At 55.4% G+C, this 19,599-nt stretch overlaps 1 protein-coding gene across 2 annotated transcripts; it reads left to right on the top strand.

The window, feature by feature from the left end:
* The first annotated feature begins 863 nt into the window (after positions 1 to 863).
* Positions 864 to 19,064, top strand: MMD2 (monocyte to macrophage differentiation associated 2). Of its 2 annotated transcripts, none has more exons than XM_027889447.1 (7): positions 864 to 1,272; positions 13,568 to 13,649; positions 14,342 to 14,502; positions 14,592 to 14,666; positions 14,958 to 15,059; positions 15,455 to 15,542; positions 16,005 to 19,064. In XM_027889447.1, exons 1-7 carry the CDS (start codon positions 1,226 to 1,228, stop codon positions 16,206 to 16,208), a joined length of 759 nt encoding a protein of 252 aa, XP_027745248.1. In that variant the 5' UTR covers positions 864 to 1,225; the 3' UTR covers positions 16,209 to 19,064. The 2 variants fall into 2 exon arrangements, with proteins under 2 accessions (XP_027745248.1, XP_027745250.1); XM_027889449.1 differs by having other exon boundaries at positions 872 to 1,272; positions 15,473 to 15,542.
* The last annotated feature ends 535 nt before the right edge of the window (positions 19,065 to 19,599 follow it).

Below are 19,599 nucleotides of genomic sequence, written 5' to 3'. Positions count from 1 at the left end.
TCTGTTTTGGACCTTGGAAGATGCGTGTGTGCTTGATTTCCCATGGAAATGGCCATACGAGCATAACCCTTCATGTCGAGATGATTTCAGCTGTTCCACCTTCAATGTTGCTACAGCATCAGCGAGGAGAGGTTGTGTTGGGGCGACCAAGACTCTCCTCCTCCAGTTGCTGCCAACCTTATGTCACCTTTCTTGTCCCTCACCTGCTGGCCTGAAGGTGCCTGCAGTTTCTGGCACAGAGTGGGCAAGGATGATGCTGATCTGCCCCCAGACAAACCCCCATTACCTTCTACATCCACTTTTTCAGCTGCCCAACCTCAGATGTACATTGGGATGTCACCTCCTGTGGAAGCCTCCTTGGGCAATGCAGAGGATGAAAGATTAATGGTGAAGATGGGGAGAGGATTTTGAGGTCTTCAGTTCTTGCCTTGCTGTCGTGCTGCTCTGTCCCCCCTTCTCAGAGCAGAGAGGGACGGTGGGATGATGGTGGGAGTTGTGTCCCCACCCAGGGCCACCCTTCAGTGATGGGGCTGGGGCAGAGCCACTCACCCCTGCTGGAACCTCTGGAAAATAATGGGAAAAAAAATTAAAATCAAATAAATAAGAACAAAGCCAAACAAATCAGCTCCCGGGGGATGGCCCTGCCCCGAAGCGGGCGGGGATGGCTCCGGGACCCTCGGGGGGACCCGGCCGTGGGCAGCGGCGCCGGGGGGAGAGGGCTGGCTGTTGACAATCGTTGTTCCCCCCCGCCCCGATGCTTTAATCACATTTTCAATTCAAATCTGCTGCTATTTGATCCCCCGGGGGTGGCGGCGGGGAGGGGGGGTGATATTTTTAGCTGTACTTAAAGCTGCCGGGGGGGCGGAGGGAGATCGCGCAGGTTGCTGTGGCCGCGAAGAGTTGGAAGGGATCCCCCCCCCTCCCCTTTTTTCTTCCTTCTCCTCCTCTTTGCACATCTGAGGGCGACAACGGGGCTGGCTCCCCCCTCCCGGAGGTCGCCTTTGTTTTCCCCGTGTCGCTCTCCCGACCAGCCGAGGGGGCGGGAGGGGCTGGGGCTGAGCCGGGCTGGGCTGTACCGGGCTGGGCTGGGCTGGACCGGCCGCCCCTTCTCCTGCTCGCCCCGCCGGACCCCGCCGAGTTGGTGCCGTTCCCCCGAGCGACACTTTCCCCCCCGGCCCGGGGCTGAGCAGCCGCCGCCCCCCAGGACCTCCATGGCACCGCCGCGATGTTCGCGTCCCGGCTCCTGGATTTCCAGAAGACGCGCTACGCCAGGTAAATCCGTCGGTGTGGCGGCCCCCGAGCCCCCGGTCGTCGCGGAGCCCCCGGACAAACCTAATCTCTGCCCGGGCTCGGCTCAGCTGGGATGGAGCCCCAAAGGACCTTCAAAAGCTGCTGAGTGCCCCAAAACCCCGGGCAGGTGCGGGCTGGGTTTTTGGCTACCTGCTTTTCTGCATCCCTAAAGGATTCCGAGCATCCTTGGGAGCCCTCGCTGCCTCTCTCTGGGTCTAACTTCACTGTGGTTTTTCCCGCTGCTGGGGGACCAGGAACCGGGCTCCCTGCAAAAACAGATCCCATCGCTGGCTCCAAACCCCCCTTGGAGAGATCAGTGCTGTCCAGGGTCCCACTGCACCCACGTGAACCCCCTCGGGGTGGCTCCCCCAGCCCAGACCTGGGGGCTCAACAGGGCTCCCATGGGATGCACCGGTGGTGGATCCTTCTCCCCGCTCCACGAAATCCCCAGGAAGGTTTTCCAACAAGCAGAAGGGGCTCGTTTCAAGAGCTCAGGTGCGTTAGGAAACCTCACGGTGTTACCTGTGTCAGGGGAAACCTGAGGATCGCTGGGCACGGGTCAGAGGGCACTCGGCCACGTGCGCTGCTGCGGGATCAGATGTGGCCTTTTTAGGAGAGAGCTGGCAGGTGACACGGGGACAACGGCCACCCACAGCCCTCTGGCTCACAGGGTGGCCAGGGATGAGTCAGATCCCACAGCGCTGGGGGCTGCACAGCCAGAGAGGGATCAGGGGGTGCTGGGGGTGCTCGGTTTTGCACCGAGAGCGGGCTTTGCTCCCAGTGACCGCGGTGGGGATGTTTCCGTGGCTGCAGAGGGTCCCACGGACTGGCACAGTTCCTGGGGGCTCTCCTGTGCTGCCACTGCCAGACTCCCAGGAGTCCTGTTAGGGGCAGATACCAGAGAAAAAATTGTGTGAAAAGACGTGGTGATGGTGTTTCTTGCCTTCACTGGGCAGGAAGATCCCTGGGGGATGTCTGCCTGGGCTGGGTAAGGACAGGAGACCACCCTCTTACCACCTCAAGCCATGAGCTTCTCTCCTTCCCCGTCTCCCATGGGGAAAATCCATGTTTGCATCTCCAAAAGCTGCCTGAAACGTGGGCACTTGCTCAAAGACCATTTTGATGCTGTAGCTGCCTCCTGGTAACCTTTGAGTGGGGGAGAGGCAGGAGATGCCCAGCAGTTCTGCACAACACACCTAGTAAAAGCTCCATGTGAAAACAGAGAATTCAAGACTTTTTCTTCCCAGCTGGCGTGCAGAGGACAGGGCTGGGGGAGAGGGAGTTGAGCAAAGCTCAGAGCAGGAGGAAAACCACAGCCTTGCCCCATGGCAGGGATTCAGAGGCTGTTTGGGAGCTGGGCAGCAGATCAGGCGCTGCCCCCCCTCTCCCAGTCTTGCCCAGCAGAACCCATCTGCCAACCTGTTGTGTGATTTATCCCGAATCTGCACGCTCCAACCTTGTCGTGGTCCTTTCTGGAGACAACTTGTTAAATGGGGGTGAGGCACCACAGAGAGCCTTGCAGGGACAGAGCCCCTGTGCAGGGCAGGGGCTTTGGGGCACAGGGAGGGGCAGGTCCACAGGGTGTCCTCCACCTTGCTGTGTGTGCCAGGGCTGCAATGGGGAGCAGGAGGAGACGGGTGATCCCTTGGCTTTCACCCCAAGGCAGTCACCAGCACGTGATGCTAACCCAGGACTTCCCGTATCACTGCAGAGATCCTCTTAGCCTAGTGCTTAAAAATAACAGTGGGCTAATCTCCATCCCCCCCTCCACAGAAATGCTCTGCTGGGGCATATCCCAAAGGAAACCCTAAAGCTGCTGCTTCCGTTGTGCCAGGGATGCACTTTCAGCTGCGCTCTGATTTGGGGACTGGGGTGAGCAGGAGCCAGGGGACCTCATGGCGTCACTTGTCTTTCAAGGCAGCAGAAGCATCTCAAATCCTGGGTTCAGTTTTGGGTCCCTCACTACAAGAAAGACACTGAGATGCTGGAGCATGTCCAGAGTAGAGAATGGAGCTGGGGGAGGGTCTGGAGCACAAGGCTGATGAGGAGCAGCTGAGGGAGCTCTGGGGGGATCAGCCTGGAGAATAGGAGGCTCGGAGGGAACCTTTTTGCTCTCTACAGCTCTCTGACAGAAAGTTGTTGCCAGGTGGGGGTCAGGCTCTTTTCACAAGTAACAAGTAATAGGACAAGAGGAAATGGGCTCAAGTTGCACCAGAAGAAGTCTAGGTTGGATATTAGGAAGGGTTTCTTCACCAAAAGGGATTTCAGGCTTTGGAACAGGCTGAGAGTGAAGTGATGGAATCACTATCCCTGGAAGTTTTGAAGAGCCCATGCAGATGTGACACTTGGGAACGTGATTAAATGGTGAACATGGCAATGCTGGGTTAATGGTTGAACTCGATCCTAGAGGTCTTGTCCAACCTTAACAATTCTATGATTCTGCCTTGTAACATCTTTACACAGAATGATAATCTTGCTTGTGGCCTTCCTTGAAAAAAAAAAAAAACCAACGAACAAACCCAAATCAGAAAGTTTTCCTCATGGTGGAAAAGCCTGGAACAGCTTCATTTTTCATGTTGTTTTATCTAATTTTGAGCAAGGACCAAGAAAGGAGAAACTTGGCCATCGATACACCCACCAAAAGGGATAAATAAAACAGAGCATGGTGATGAAAGACCTGTTGTGTGAGAGCTGCAGTGAAGGCACCGGGCTTTGAACAAAGAGATGAAAAGCGGCGATCAATGTGGAAACATTCTGTGAACTGCCAGGAGAAAACTCAGGGCTGGAGGGGCACCAGGGTGTCCCCAAATCCCTCCTGGCTGGGCTTTGGAGATAGAACATTGCAGCTGGGGCAGAAAGCAAAGGGAGTGGTCGGTCACTGTGGTGTCCCAGGGATGCAAGGCAATGCCATTTGAGTACAATGTGGTTATGAATGAGGCACTCGGTGGTTTCTGCTCTGCTGTGGGGTCCGGGAGGCTCTTCCATCACTGACACCGTGGGGAAAGGGAGTTTAAAAGCACAGTTGCTGCAAGGCTCTCCCTGTCACTCACAGCCTGCACCCTGACAAGCGATATCCATCTCCTGCCTGACAGGCCAAGTTCAGCCATGATGCCAGCACAGCACACAGGGACAGGGTGCAAGCAGATGTGACTCCTCCTGCTTTATCCAACCACCAGAGAGCCATTACCCCACTGCCCTTTCCACTCTTCCTTCCAGCTCACCGAAATGCTGCTGGGTTCCCCCCAGCCCAACAGATCAGTGTAAGTCCCACCTTCATCACTAAACTCATTGGTCAGGTTACACTGACCTGGTAACCAAACCCTCCCTCCACCTCACCACCAGCTTTGACCCCATTTTGGCCCACTTTATAAACATGGTCTGGTGTCTCCTGCCCACATAGCTGCCATGGGGCTGAGTCTATCTCCCTGCAGGGAAACAGAATGCTTCCCAGACTTTGGCCATCCAGAGCTGTAATTGGAAGGAAACATGATTAAGCAGGGAGCTGCTGTGTCTGGTGAGCTTCAGCATCTCTGGAGCAGCAGAGAGGGGTTTGCAGAGAGCTGCAGGGCACTGAATCATTCTAACAAACTGATAGCAGTTCAACATTTGATTTGTTCGTGCAAAGGGCTCTAAATCTTACTGTTTGCTTGTCTTGCCCTGCACAGAGCAGCCAGGAAAATCCACATTAATGTCTCAGCCCAGAAGCAGGGGGCTCAGTGGGGGTCTCTGTAGGTTCATGGTCCAGGCTTGTCCTCACCTGCCCTGTGTCACAATGTAGGCACTGCCACCTCCTCACCAGCATGAGGGGACAAAGGTCTGAACTCTGCACTTGCTCAAAACCAAATCCTCTAAATTTGGGGAAAGGCAGCTGGAAAGACCTTCCTTGTTGCTCCCTGCACCTGTAATTACCAAGCAAGGGGACATTCATCGACTCCTCCAGCGTCTCTGGGAAAGAGAGGGAGGGAAGAACCAGCAGGAATAGGAAACATTGGGGTGCTCAGTCCCCAAACACAAGGAAAACAATTCCAGGTTGACAGCTTGGACAGAGGTCCAAAACTGGGAAGATCTGGTCTTTGCTTTGCAATGAAAACATGAGCAGCCCTCGCCTGCTCCCACACACACTGAAATGCTTTCCAAGAGCTCTGCTTCCCCCACAGCCCGTGTGGGATGAAGCAGTGAGAAGGGAAACACTTTCAGTGTTAGTATCACAGCCTGAAGCTCCTCAAGAGGCAGGGGCTCCTCACCATGCAAGCACCGGCCCCATCCCACCAGCCCCAGCAAGACCTGCCAGTCTGTCCCCAGCTGAGCAGACTGCTCTGATGCAAAAGGAAGTGCTCCAAGAGACGGGAAGGTCCCTAGAACACCTAGGGAAAACCAGGATCAGCTCATGTCACTGACCAATTCCACATTGGTTGCCCTGTGGGGCCAGATTGACTCAGATACCCTCTTAAGACAGCACTGGTAGGGGTCATCTCGTGTAGGTTTAAATGCCCAGGGCACATCATTGGAGCCAGCTATTTGGAAGGCAACAAGTACTTGGAGCATCATTTTTGAAGGGGTATCCCCTGAAACTGCCCCATTCCCTCCTCTGGGAAGGTCATGGGACCCAGCAGGATAGGCTCAGGTGGGGATCACCACACTGGAGATGGGCACTCGTGGGCAAACCAAGCCCCATGCCTCGTGCTTTTGGGGGAAGGACGGTCTCCTGGCTGCTTGGGAAACACGATGATCTTTTCCCTCCTTGAGCTGGTGTTGGATATCAGCCTGATGTGATTCCTTGGCACAGCTGACTGTGGCCAGCTTCATGAGGTAGCGGCCAACACAATCCATGGGAAATTCAAGCCACTGCCCAGCACAGCAGGTCAGTGAATGCGAGAAATGGGGCTCTGCCAGGACTGCTCCGGGGCTTGCCTCCCCTCCTCCTCCCTTCCCACACCCCCAGCTCCACAGCGAGACAAAGCAGTGCCAACCAGCTACAACTCCCAAAGAAAGGAAAGGAAAAGGGCACAACTTTATCCACTTCATCACTCCTGGGGGGTGCTTGGCTGCAGCTGCACAAGGAGGTTGGTTGAGCACCCAGAGAGGTGCTGGAGGGGATGGATGCTCAGAGCAGGGGCTGAGCAAGGCCAGACACACAGAGCTCGGGTCTCCCTTGGGGTTCTCCAGGTGTAACTGAACCTCAGCATTTTCATGCAGTGGCAGTCCAGTGGACTCTGTGACACACTGCAGCCTCTCGTGATAACACGACACCACGGGCATCCTATTCCTGCTGTACGAGTCAGATGCCAACAACTGGAGCCAAGCTGTGCCGACCTTCAGGACAATTTGGATCCAGGTCTGTGCTCCTGTTCAAGTTTGCAGTTGAGGTTTGCTGCTGCTGAGGGAAGGATTTTATGCAGAGAAGGATCATCAGGTCAGGGCAAGCAGTTCCCTCCTCTCTGTGCTGAGCTGCGTGGCTGGCGCCACAGCGTTAGACACAGCCCTGCTCTCTCTTGTAAGTAATACTAATGGAAATCTTACTATCTGCATGCCTGGCTGGTGAAATACATGATTTTCCTTCTGTGCCTTCGCTGTGCAGAGGCATTTGCTGAATAATTTACAGATATGATTTGTACTTGAGCAGCATCCAGGAATCCCAAATGAGAGCCTGGCTGTGTCTCTCGGGCCGTGCTGTGGAGAGATGTTATGGACACGGGACACTGTCACCTGCCCATGTATTTCAGTCACAGCCAGGGTTAGAAACTGGGAAGGCTCCAGCCCCCAGACTATCCAAATCCTCTGCCAGCAGGCTCAGGTTCTGGTGGTCACGCTCACTCCTGCCCAGCTTGTGCTGTTTCAGTTAAGCAGCCAGAGCCAGCTGAGGATTTACCCCCCTGACTTCTGTGCTCAAGGAAAGGCAGCAAGGAACATGCACGGTGACTTTCCAAACAAGCAATTAATGAGTAATAGAGGATTTTCAGTTCTGGAAGCAGCCCTCCTAACATTCACAAAACACCTGGGACATCAGAATAATTTTGTGACTAATCAGCTGTTGGTGGAGGTCTCATGAGTACCAAATGAAACAAGAAGTCCCAGCTCAGAAAGTAATTTGGGAAACACTCACCAATCCCATCTGTTGTGAATAAACAAACAGCTCTGCTGTGGTTGCAGGGTCGTGAGTTGCCTTGGAAGAGTTAGAGATACCATCTACATAGAGAGCAGAGCCTACCAGGGAGAAAAATAAATGCACAGAGGATGGGAGTATGGGCAGTTATGACCCTGCTGGGAATTACCTGTTGAGTTTCCACCACTCACCAAACCCTGATAGGTATACATGTGCTCTCATGGGTGCAGAAATGGTCAATGCCTGCATCTAGCTTGGCTTGGAGCCTCCTGTGCTTGTCCCTGCTAGAATGAGGAGTGAGAAAGAGGAATGGTGTGGTCAGGGAATAGCAGCATATTCTCTCCTGGCTTCCTCAGCCCCTCATGCACCCCTGAGGCAGCAGGACATGTCAGGGGGGTTGCCTTCTCTGTCCCTTCACAGGGGACATCTGTGCCTGTGGCTCAGAGCCAGGTACAACATGGACAAGGCTGAGCACACAGTCCCTGCCTGGGAGCATCTCTAAGTCAGCAGCAGCACTTGTTCAGCATTTCTCAGGGCATGCAGGTTGTGTCTGGGAGGGTCTACGGCCAGTCCAAGGTGTTAGTACCTGTTGGAGAGCTGGGAACGAGCAAAACTGGGGTGGGAGTAATCAGAGGTGATGAATGACTATCCAGTCTGCTGCCTGTTCTGACTCACATTGTGGAAGCAAGTCTTGCACCAGGGGCATCTGGGTGGGCTGCTCCAGAAATCTGGTGATCTGCTAAGTTACCCGTAAGAAAGATTGAGAAGTGCTGGTTTAGATGAAAAGCCTTTCATTTCCTGCTCCCTACCCAAGCTGCCAGCTCTTTTGCATGGTGCCAGGAAGAGGTACAAAAGAAAAAACACTGCCCTGTCTTTCTCCATCCAGCCCTCCTGCCCTTTCTCACCCGGGACGGGCCCGAGTCTGAAGATGGCCAGGCTGCCCCATCTCCCCTGGCCCAAGGAGCTGACCCACGGGCTTCCAGCAGGCACAGCCCGGCTTCCCGAACCAGGAGCACCATATGTTTGCGTAGGAGCGTGCAGGAGCAGAGGAATGGGCATGGAATGGAGGCTCCAGCTCCTAACGGGGTGCCACGCAGCCACACACGTGCCCGCGTGGGTGGCTGTGCAGATGGCAGTGCTGGGCAGCATCAGCCTTTGCGTTTCTGCTTCCCAGTGGCAGATGCTCCCGTGTCAATGGGTAGGAAGGAAAAGCAGGATTTCTCTCAAGCGTTTCTGGGCTGGATAAAGCAGCAGAGTCCAGGGTAGGGGGCTCTGCGCTGGGAGCTGCAGGCACAGGTCAAGAGGGAATGGCTCCTGAGCTTTTCCCATGTTCCCAAACTGCAGAATTGATGGCCTGGACTCAAGGTGGGGTCATGGATATATCCCTGTGGTCCTACTCAGTCTCCTGAATCCTGTGATTGTGTTCCATACATAAGCAGCCATCAGGCTCCACACCATCACACTTAACCCTCTTGAGACTGAGCTAATTACAAACCACAGAGGAGCTCAGGGGGATGAAGCCTCTTACCAGGGATGCAGTTGGAGCATTACCAGATTAGGGGTCAGAGGGCAGAGCACACCCCAAGCCCCAGCTTACATGGATGCCACTGCAGCAGCTCACATGCCAGCATGAGCCCAGGACCAAGCCCAGGCATCTGAGTTGGATGTGCAGCCTCTGTGCTTCTCAGGGCAAAGCCAGCCCAAACACTCAAGAGTCTGAAGCCAGTCTGCCCTACAGGAACACATCTGCTCCACCACTGTCACCTCAGGCACTACAACACTTGTTCTACCAAGGGACAGCTCAAAGGGCCCAAGCAAGACTTACCACCACAGCACCCAGCAAGTTCTTCCACCATCCTTGCTCTTTGGCTATCATCAAGATTCTCTTCTGTTACTGTAAAAGCAGCTGTGACGTCCAGTCACAAGAGGAAAGGGAAATCTTCTCCTTTTGTAGCCAGATCCCAAGAGCTGTCCAGCAGGAAACAGAGCCTGGAAGAGCACCAGCTCCTCAGTCAGGAAGATGGATGCAGAGCAAACCAGCATCCAACCTCCAAAGACCTTATACCAGGTCCTGACCAAGCCCAGCCCTTTTATAAGCCATTTGCAGGTGAAACCTGTAGATGTGAACTGGTCTGGGGAGATGCAAATCACCTGGGATAACCCTGGACTTGCTGACTGCTCCTTTGTCCCCGTGGCACCAAGTCCACTGTCCGTAGGCACAGCCACAAGTGCAGTCTGATGTATGGCAGGGTTGGGGGTGGTAGGTGTTGGACTGGCTCATTCCAAGGACAGGGATGAGCTGCCCAGTGGGAGCCCAGCTCACCCCTCCCCATCCGTATTTTAGTGGTGATTTTACACCCTCCTCACATTATCCATCCCCTGGCTCTCCTAAAGGATGTCAATATTATTCTCCTCACTCGGAGAGGGGGAAAGGGGGAGTGAGAAGGACATGAAGTGATATGGCAGAGATCAGCCAGACATTCAGTGTCAAAGGCAGGGCTAAGCCCCATCTCTCCTAAATTGAAGCCCAGCCTGGGTGGTCTCCATCAGGGGTCTTCCTCCCATGTGTTCAGGGGACAGCTTTCCTGAAAAGTATTCCATGGCTCTGCTTCTGGGAGTGTGTGGTCACCATGGAGTGGTTGATGCAGGTTCTCTTAGTGCCCTCAGGAGAGCTCAGATGCTCCCACGTGAGCCCTCCTGAGGAATAATTTAACTTAATCCCCCTTTTACCTTTCTCTTCCCACCCTGGCAAAGCAAGAGCCAGGCAGATCTGCGTGATTTTTGAGATTGGAATTTTGTTCTTGGATAAAAGTCTTTTAAAAACCCCCTGAAGCCACAAAAAAATCAGAGTGGGAGAAAGAGAAGGAGAAAGGAACAGGCCTGGGAAGCCAGCTCTGCACTTTGCCCCTGCTGCCAGGGACAAGGGGCTCTTTGTTTCCCTGGCCAGAGCCTGCTGCACTGGCCCTTTTCAGTCTCCCTCCCTGGGAAAGGGGCCAGAGGGAAGCAAGGCACAAGCAGGGCAGGCAAAAACCGCGGGGCTGCCGTGAATAACCCCCGCTCAGACCCCCAGCAGCCCCCCACCTTCATGTAGGCGGTTGTAGAGAGCCTGCCAGGAACAGCACCGGGAGGAAAAGGTGCCCGGGAACCCTTTGGCTCCCTGCTTCCCACGCACCATCCCTGGAAATGAACCCGCTCGTGTTCCTGCCCTGCGGGAGGCTTTGAACTTCTCCGTGTCTTTTGGACTTTGCCTTCCTAAATCACCTGGCAAAAGGCACCGAAGCCCCCAGCTGCTGTTTGATCACCGGCCCGCAGCAAGGGAGCCGCATCTGCGTGGCTTTTCTGGCGCTGTGGCTGTCGGGGCCAAGTCTCTCCCATCTCCTCCCACCCCAGGGACGTTGCCAGGCTGTCCCCAAGCCTGTGGCTGCAATGACATGGAGATGGCCATGGCTGTGGATTCAGCTATCCCGGCAGAAGACTTGCTGCAGGGATCAGATCTAAGTTTGGGGAGGTGTTTCTCATCTTCTCCTTATTTTCCATCATTGTAAGCTCTGCCTGGCTGCCAGCAATTCCCCCTCTCCCCAGCCCAGTCACACGGAGCTGGGGTGGGAAACACACAGCAGGCTCCCCCTGGAGCTCTCTGGGCTTTCATCAGCTCTAATGAGACTCACAGGTGCCCTCTCCAAACATATCCATCCGTCTGTCCAGGCTGGAGCTGTGGTTTGAGGTTGGTTTTGCACACCGGTATGGCAGTTATCTACATGAGAGGAATGCTGCAGGGCTCCCAGTGCCCTGCCCTACATCTGTGCCGGTGTGCACAGGGGTGACATGAGCTGGATGGATGCTTGGCACCCCGGGATGGTCTGAGAGAGAGATAAAGCCCCAGGAGAGAGGAGAAAGGGAAGAAGTGGCACCTCTTGGGAGCAAAGTGCTGCAGGGCAGCCAGGGACTCATCCTGCCCTGCTGGGAAATGCGCAAGTATCAGCTGCTCCCGTTTCTACAGAGCACAGAGGACCTCAAAAATGTGCCAAAGTAGCCCCAAAAGGCAATGCTGGCTGCTGCAGAAGGGCCCCACTGTGCAGACAGGTCCCATATCCATGATGCTCCATATCCCACCCTCCACAGGATGATGTTTCTAGAATGCAGGGCAAGAAAACAAGAGCAATCTCCCCCCAGGTGAAAAAAAAATTCCTCCTCAAGGCTATTTCTCCCTCCAGGAAAAGCAGGTGTTTACTTCAACCTCATTCCATGGGGATGGACAGGGTAGCCCTTCTTGGCCTCTCCATCCCCGTACCAGAGCAAGGGAGGATATTGTATGCCAGGGATTCCTTCCCAAAGGGTCTGGGTGCCCCACAACCCAGGGGAAGGGGCTGTGGGAACTGGCCCTGCTGCTCCCCCCCCTTACTGCTCTGAACAGCACTGTCAGAACGGAGGGGAGACGGTGCAGGCATTGTTAAAATAAATAAAATCAAGGAAAAGGCCTTGAACATGTTTCCTCAGCAACTGTGACGTCATCTGGGATGTCTGGCCTCCCCCCTTTCCCCCCCTCCTTCTTATTATTAAGAGGGAAAAGAAAGGGAAGCAGACAGTGAAGGGGAGCTGGGGACAGTCTCCTGGCAACGCTGGGGACAGTGAGGTCCTCCTGCCAGGGGCACATGGCTCCAGTGTGGGGAGCTCTGCCAGCACTCATGGCTGGAGCACTGGGATGAGGAGGGCATCCCTAGTGTGCCCGGGGATGGAGGGGACAGCACTCTGGGCACTACCATGTCCGCAGGGATGCCCAGCTGCTTCCCAGGCAGGGCAGCCTTGCTGAGCTCTGATTTACCCAGAGTGGATCCTTGGTTTGCAGAGCAGTGGGAGTGTGGCCCCTCCATTCCTCCTCCTAATTCCAAACATTTTTTGGTGATGATGACCACGGAATCTTCTTGAAGTGCCAGGGTCTGTCAGCAGGCAAGGCAAGGGCTGGGGACAGAGTCCCTGTGTGGGTTGTCACACACCCGGGCCTGTTCTGGCCACACTCTCCCCCAAAAATCCTTGTCATCTGAGCTATTTAATCTGTCCTGGCTCACTTTTAACAGGCAACAGCAAGTGGCTCTGGCAGGAGACAGCAGAGGAGTCCGCACAGATGTGGGTGGCTCAGGGATGGGGAGAGGAGATTTTATTGCCTTTCCCAGCACTCCAGACCAAGGGGTCACCTGTACCCAGCAGCAAGGTCCTGCCAGCCCCTGAGCCCCTTCACTGGGCACAACTCAGCTGTGAAACACGCTGCAGATGGTGCAGGAGCCGGGGGCAAACAGGGTCAGAAAACAATTACCCAGGTCCTGCAGGGCAGCCCTGCCAGAGCCCACTCAGCTCGGCCCTCCTGACCTGAGCCATGGCAGGAAACATCTTTAAACCCCTGATTCTCAGCACCAGGGAAGGATCCCTCTCTGTTTTCCTCTTTCTTATTCCCTTTGCTCATCCTCCACTGCTGGCTCCTGCCAGAAGAGGATGGTGAGCGGGGCTTTGCTCCAACCCATTATCACGGATGCACATTTAATTTGCTGTTACGTGCCCAGCAATGGACCAGCCAAGCCTGACACTATTTTTTATCACTGTGTGCCAATCCAACAGGGGGAATCGATACGTTCCTGAGAATGCCAAGAGCAAGCTGATACGTCAGACCGAGAGAAACGGAAATAAAGATGCAGGTTTCCAAGGGAGAGCAACAGGGTTGCTCCCCACAGCAATCTGTGCTGGGATGCACGGCCCTGTGGATAGGGGGTGGATGCAGGTGGTACCCAGAAACCAAAGGGGTCATGGGGATACCCTTGTTGGAGCAGGGCACACTGCTGTGACATGAGGGTGTCACCACGGGATGGGTCGGGGACCCACAGGCCCGCCCACTACCCCCTGTGCCCTCTGAGGCTCTTACCACCACTGCCTGTAGCAGCAGCAGCTCCTGGGAAATGCTTTGGCCTGAGCTGTGGATGAGAAAGACCTTGGGGTCCTGTGGGGACAGCCAGATGGACAAGCTGTGCCCTGGGGCCACTTCTGCAGGGCATCTGGAGCAAAGCTGAGCTGCAGTGGGGCTCCAGGCTGGGGGGCCTGAGGGTGTCCCTGTGAAGATCCCTCCAAAATGGTTTTGCCCTCAGCCCTGTCTCCTGAGTGTGTTTCTCTCCCTGGTTCTCGCTGCAGGTTCATGAATCACCGTGTCCCGTCCAACTGCAGGTACCAGCCGACCGAGTACGAGCACGCGGCCAACTGTGCCACCCATGCAGTGAGTCCCTGTCCCCATCCCAGGGTGAGGGAGGATGGAGCTCATCTCTGCGGGGATCCCCTGAGGAACCTCAAAGAACACCAAAAATCTCTGTGTTCAGCCCCGGAGCAGTCACTGGGAGCCTTGGGGCGGTGATGAGGCAGATGTGCCCCAGGGACTGGGATGTTCTCCTTCCTTCTGCCCTGGGAAGCTGATGTGCATCTCCCTTGCTCTCACCCACCGTGGCCTCGTGTCCCAGGGGAAGCTGGTTGTGGGAGCCAGTGGAGCAGGGGTATTTTGCACAGTTCCCTGAAAATGGAGTGTTTCTCAGCAGGAACTGTGACAGGTGCCCATGGGGCTGCCTGCACAGCCCTGGGACTTGAGCTCTCCCCACATCAGAGCTTCCCTGGGGAGCTGGTAGCTCCCTCTCTGAGTCCTGGGAGATGACTCAGAGGAAGCCACCCTCCTTGTGCCTTCCTCCTCCTCCCTACCTCCATCTGGAGAACCTATTTTGGAACTGCACCACACAGGGAGGGACCCTGCCTGGCCCATGTGTGTGGCCAGGCTGCCCCTTATGGGTGGTGGCTTTGACCAGAAGCAAAAAAAAAAAACCAACAAAAAAACCCCCACCACCTAAAAGGAAAAGTGGAGACTGTATTGTAGCTGCTCAATGGAAATGCAGAGTCAACATGAGGTTTATTTCTCCCTTCCAGTTCTGGATCCTGCCCAGCATCCTTGGCAGCTCCATCCTCTACATCCTCTCTGATGACCAGTGGGAAACCATCTCAGCCTGGATCTATGGCTTTGGCTTGTCCAGCCTCTTCATTGTCTCCACTATCTTCCACACCATCTCCTGGAAGAAGAGGCACCTCAGGTACCATCCCTGATTGCTCAGGGTTTGGGAAGGGGGAGATGGTCTGCAGGCCCCCAGTGCTGTGACCTGTCTGTCTGTCCGTCCCACAGGACTGTGGAGCACTGCCTGCACATGTTTGACAGGATGGTGATCTACTTCTTCATCGCAGCATCCTACACTCCCTGGTGAGTTGGTGGTGGGTGGGGGCCACCTCTTGGTCCCACTGGAAGGCAGAAAATCAGCCCAGTTCCCACAGATAGGGTTTCCCCTCTGGTTCTGGCTCTGCTTCAGGCTGTACCCTACCCCTTTCCACAAAACCTTCATATCCTACAGATTTCAACCTCTGTAAGTTGGGAAGACTGTTTGGTGGGACAGCCATGGGAGTGAGGGCAGCATTTCCCTGTCACCTTGCTGTATTAGCCCAGATTGGGGTGTGCTGCCCTAGACCCTACTCACCACAGACTGGGGTCTTGCAGGCTGAACCTGAGGGAGTTGGGTCCCTGGGCCTCCCACATGCGCTGGATCATCTGGATCATGGCATCTTTCGGGACCGTCTATGTTTTCTTCTTCCATGAGCGGTGAGTGCCTGTACCTGGCCCAGGGCTGGTGGCTGTGTGGGACCAGGGATGTGGAGCAGGGACGTGAAGCAGGGATGTGGAGCAGGGATGTGGAACAGTGATGTGGGAGCAGGGACGTGGAGCAGGGATGTGCTGCCATGAGTTGCTTCTTCCACGTGGTGGCACCAAATAAAAAGCCAAAGGCCCCTGATTTCTCCCTGAAGCCCCGAGTGCCTGGTCCAGAGCTGGAGCTCCCAAGCCAGGGTGGGGAGGTCCATCACCCCTGAGCAGGGTGCCAGTGTGACTCACACATGAGGACGTGGGACACGCCATGATGGCACTGCCACCCCTTTTCCTATAGCCTGGTCGTGGATAAGCATAAAACCCGACCTCCCTCTGCTCCTGCCTCCAAGCAGCTTCTCTGTCGGTTGCAGGTACAAGCTGGTGGAGCTGGTGTGCTACGTTATCATGGGCTTCTTCCCTGCCTTGGTCATCCTTTCCATGGTAAGACATCGCTGGGAAGCACTTGGGCTCAGTGCAAGGGACAAATCCCAGCAGGGCTGGTTTGTCTCTGGTGGGTTGGGGCAGTCTCCAAAGCTGTGTGATGGATAAAACCATCCCCAGTACGATGTGGGCTGGGTTGGTTTTGCAAGGGCTTTGGTTGCCCAGCAGATACCGTGTGCATCTCCACCAGACCTCCTGCCTGGGCTCCGTGGAGTTGAAATCACAGAGTCACAGAACCAAAATGGTTGGGGTTGGAAGGACCTTAAACACCATCTAGTTCCAATCCTCCCAGAAAAGCTGGGCTGCTGGGCCCCCACTGCCTTGCTGGAGGGAGAGGGCAGCAGAAGGCAGAGAGAGGATCCTGCCTGCAGCTGTGGTCGCACTCCTGGTCTGGATGGGGTGGTGGGGAAAGGACAGGCACACTGTGGCAGCACTGAGCCTTTCCTCCCTGCCTGCTCCCAGCCTAACAGGGACGGCCTCCCGGAGCTGGTGGCTGGGGGCTTCTTCTACTGCCTGGGCATGGTGTTCTTCAAAAGCGACGGCCGCATCCCCTTCGCCCACGCCATCTGGCACCTCTTCGTGGCCATCGGAGCCGGCATCCACTACTACGCCATCTGGAGGTACCTCTACCGGCCCGGAGCGCTGGAGACCAAAACGTCCCGGTAGAAGCCTTAAAGACGTTTTTTGTGCCAACGGGCACTGAGGGGAGTGGGGACGGAGCCTGCACTGGGGGCTCACCCCAAACCATGCCCTGGCTCCCCAGGCAGCAGCCGCTGGTGCCCCTCCCGCACAGACAGGAGAGCCTGGAGGTTGATTTTAAGCATTTTTCTTTTTTTTTAACCTTGGGAACTGTTTTATTTTTTTAGGCCAAGGTTTCATAGCAAGGAGACTGACTGATGGGCTGTGGGTAATAAGGGGCTCCACCTACTGGACTTGCCAGGGGCTTGGCTCACTCACCTGGCCCTGAGCATCCCATGGGAGTGAGGACCTTGGCCCCACATGCCCCTGGTTGGTGACACCCTGGGTTTGGCTACTGGAGTCCTTAGCATGAGCCGCCCAGGGGGCTGGAAGTGTCAGGATGGGGGGAAAGACCCAGTGGTGGAGCGGGGCATGGTGACAGCCCTGCACCACCCAGACTCGGCTCCTAAGTGGTCCTAACTCATGTCAGCATTAACTGCTCCCTCCCAAGTGCTTAACAGGAAGGTCCAGACTCAACAAGCCTTATATGAGATTGAAACTTGAATCTCTTCCAGGGTGCCCCAGTCCCCGAGCGCTGGGAAGCCCTTTCTCTAAGCCAGTCTTAAGTGCACAACTTGGTTCGTCCTCCTAGACGGGCCCTGGGAGCCCTCACGGACATTTTCTCCCTGGAGTGCTCTGCTTTCCTCTTCAGCCTCAGTGCTAGTGGCAGCCCAAATCATGGCCCCCTCCCAGGCTCTGCTGCACGTGTGCCTTTGGCAGGGAGCAGAGCTGGGATCCAGCTCCTGGCATCCCCCTGAGTGGGGCCAGCCCAGCCACTTCAGGGGATTCCCTTTCTCCTCGAGGGAGGGTAGTGAACCTCCTTGGACTGGGATCATGGGGCTGCCTGCCTTCTCTGCTCCCATTTGGATAAGCCTGTTGCTTAATTCTACTTTTTGGAGGATTCCTGACATTCCCAGGATCACTGCAGGGAAGGAATGCATCTGCATGATGCTTGGAGGGGAGCTGGGACAGGGAGATCCCAGCGATGCTCCATTTTTAAATGCCTAACCATGGCCACAAAGTGCTAACACAGGAGAACAAGACATGGAACATCCATCTGGTTGCTGGGAGCAGCCTTGATGGTGCTGGAATGGGAAACCCACACCTGGTGTTGCTCCCTGAACACACTGGCAGAGCTGTTGGAGCCAGGAGGGCCTGGTGTGTGCTGGGCTGTGGTGCGTGCCGGGATCTGCTCCCAGTCCTGCCTGCACCTTCCCTGTTAGCCCTGAAGGCATCGATTTCCCATCATCTCTCTCTGGCCTTCGATTAATCACAGCTGCAGAGGTCTTGGTGTGACGTGGCAAGCGAAGGAGATTTACGGCCACCATCCCACACATCCCGTTTCTCCGTCTCCGTGCCGAGGAGCCGAGCTCCCGGCTCTGTCCCACCTCCCACAGAGCTGAGGCCTCCCCAGCCTGCAGTGCCCTGGGACCAGCTCTGCAGGGCTGTGCCATTTTGCAGCAGATTACCAAAGAGGAAGCATCTGGATATTCATCCCCTCCTGACGCTGTGGTCACCAGGTCGGCAAAGAAATCCCGTGGGTTTTCACTTCCTAAAAGGGGCTCTGGGTGCTGTGCCTGGCACCCCAGCCTGGCATGGGGCTGCTGGGGGGCTCTGCCCAGGGCACCCCAAAGCAGCCCTTGGGCTGGGGCTCCCCTTGGGGTGACAAGTGGTCTTAGGGACATGGGGTGAATGAGCTCATGTGAGCCCAGGCTCTGCTGCTGCCCCTCCTGGTCCCCCCCATCCCAGCCCTTGCTCTGTCACTCACCACAGATGGAGGGGTGGAGAAGGACAAGCTGTGAGTAACCAGCAGTTGATGGAGCATATCTGGGGTTGGAATAGCAGGATATAGAGGTCCCAGAATGGGAGATGCCATATTTTCTCTCTGACAAGTCATTATCCTTCTCTGTGCCTCAGTCTCCCCATCTGCAAAATGGGGGTGAAGACACCAACCTACCTCACAGGGCTCATGTGAGGACCCCGTGAAGAGCTTGGAGGGCAGCCAGTGCTTCACAAACACGTGCTTCAATTTTCACTGGGTCTGGGGGACTGGATTCCCAGAGCTACTGTGGGCCACAGTGACAACTGCGGCTCAGGGTGCCTGGCCCTCCTTCCCCTCTGTCTTCAAATCCATGGGGAACCACCCTGGGGATAGACCCTGCAAACAGCCATAGACAAATGTCCCCTGGCAGGACCTGAGGGTGCCCAAGGACCACCACTGAGTTTTGTCTGTAGGCTTCATCCCAATGGATTTTGCTTGGAATCCATTTTGCCATCAGCGACTTTTGGCTCTAAATCTCCTCCTGAGGCACAGGGAGGTGCCAGAAGGACCTTTCTGGGTCTACTTCCTTTCAGCCTCCTGCTGAAAATCCAGGGCAGGAGAGATGCCCAGGTAGGAATGGGTGGTGGGGCTCCATCTACGACATCACCACCTTCTGCATGGATTTTCTGAGTGGGCTTCTCTATAATTGAGAAGTCCCCCCTCTTCTCCTGCTCCTAAATCCTCCCCTTGCAAAGCAGGAGGAGGGGGGGCACAGAGCAAGTTATCGGATTGTCCTCCTATTTTGTACTAATTTTAAGTGACTCTCAACATTCAGGATGTCTGTAAAGGAATGCTCGAGGGAACTTTTTAGCATCTCATGTTTTTCACCGTCCATCCTTGTTCAATCAGTATTTTATATTTAACACGGTATTGGGTCAAATACAAACAAACATAAGGAAGATAACGCTAGTGAATATTGTTTCCTGTGGAGTAGGATTGAAATAAAAACTCAAGATACCTCATTCTTGCCTGCTGGTTAAATCAAAATGAGTTTCCCTGCAGCATCTGGAAATAAACCCATCTTCTACCTGAGTCATCCCACGTGGCATTGCTCTCCCCACGTGAGGAGAGGAGCCACTCAGCCATCTGCAGGGTGATGGGATGCTGAGCACTGACTCACCTCGATGAGGGGATGGCTTTGCCATTTCCTTTAAAATAAATAAACAAACTGTTGAGTTTGCTGGCAGTGCGCCCCTGTGCCCAGAGGTGCTGAAAGGCCCATCAGCATCTCATCCAAGTGGCTCCAGAGCAGAGTCCTGCACGCCCACTCGTGACCTGAAACTTCCCCTCCTGCGTGGCTGAGTTGGAAGTTGACCTGTGGAGCCCAAGGGTGGCACTACAGGGGGGTGACAGATACCAGACCCACGGAGGAGGTAAACCTGTGACAGACTGGGCAGAGGGTAAGCACAGCTCACTGTGGATCCCAGAGAGGAAACCCACCATCCCCCAGCATCTCCCACCAGCCTCTCCCACGGGAGAGGGAGAGTTTGCCCCCCG

The sequence above is a fragment of the Empidonax traillii genome, unplaced genomic scaffold, assembly GCF_003031625.1.
Source record: "Empidonax traillii isolate 1590-97213 ecotype Southwest subspecies unplaced genomic scaffold, ASM303162v1 scaffold263:size1499331, whole genome shotgun sequence".
In the NCBI taxonomy this organism is placed as follows: Eukaryota; Metazoa; Chordata; class Aves; order Passeriformes; family Tyrannidae; genus Empidonax; species Empidonax traillii.
The sequence above is the reverse complement of the archived record's forward strand: the minus strand, read 5'-3'. Positions and strand labels throughout refer to the sequence as shown.

Bases quoted from the DNA above. Each gene is read 5' to 3' on its own strand.
- MMD2 (XM_027889447.1), top strand. From the start codon at position 1,226: ATGTTCGCGTCCCGGCTCCTGGATTTCCAGAAGACGCGCTACGCCAG. The intron at 1,273-13,567 runs GTAAATCCGTCG...TTCTCGCTGCAG, and splicing joins CAGAAGACGCGCTACGCCAG to GTTCATGAATCACCGTGTCC. The intron at 15,060-15,454 runs GTGAGTGCCTGT...GCCTCCAAGCAG, and splicing joins GTTTTCTTCTTCCATGAGCG to CTTCTCTGTCGGTTGCAGGT.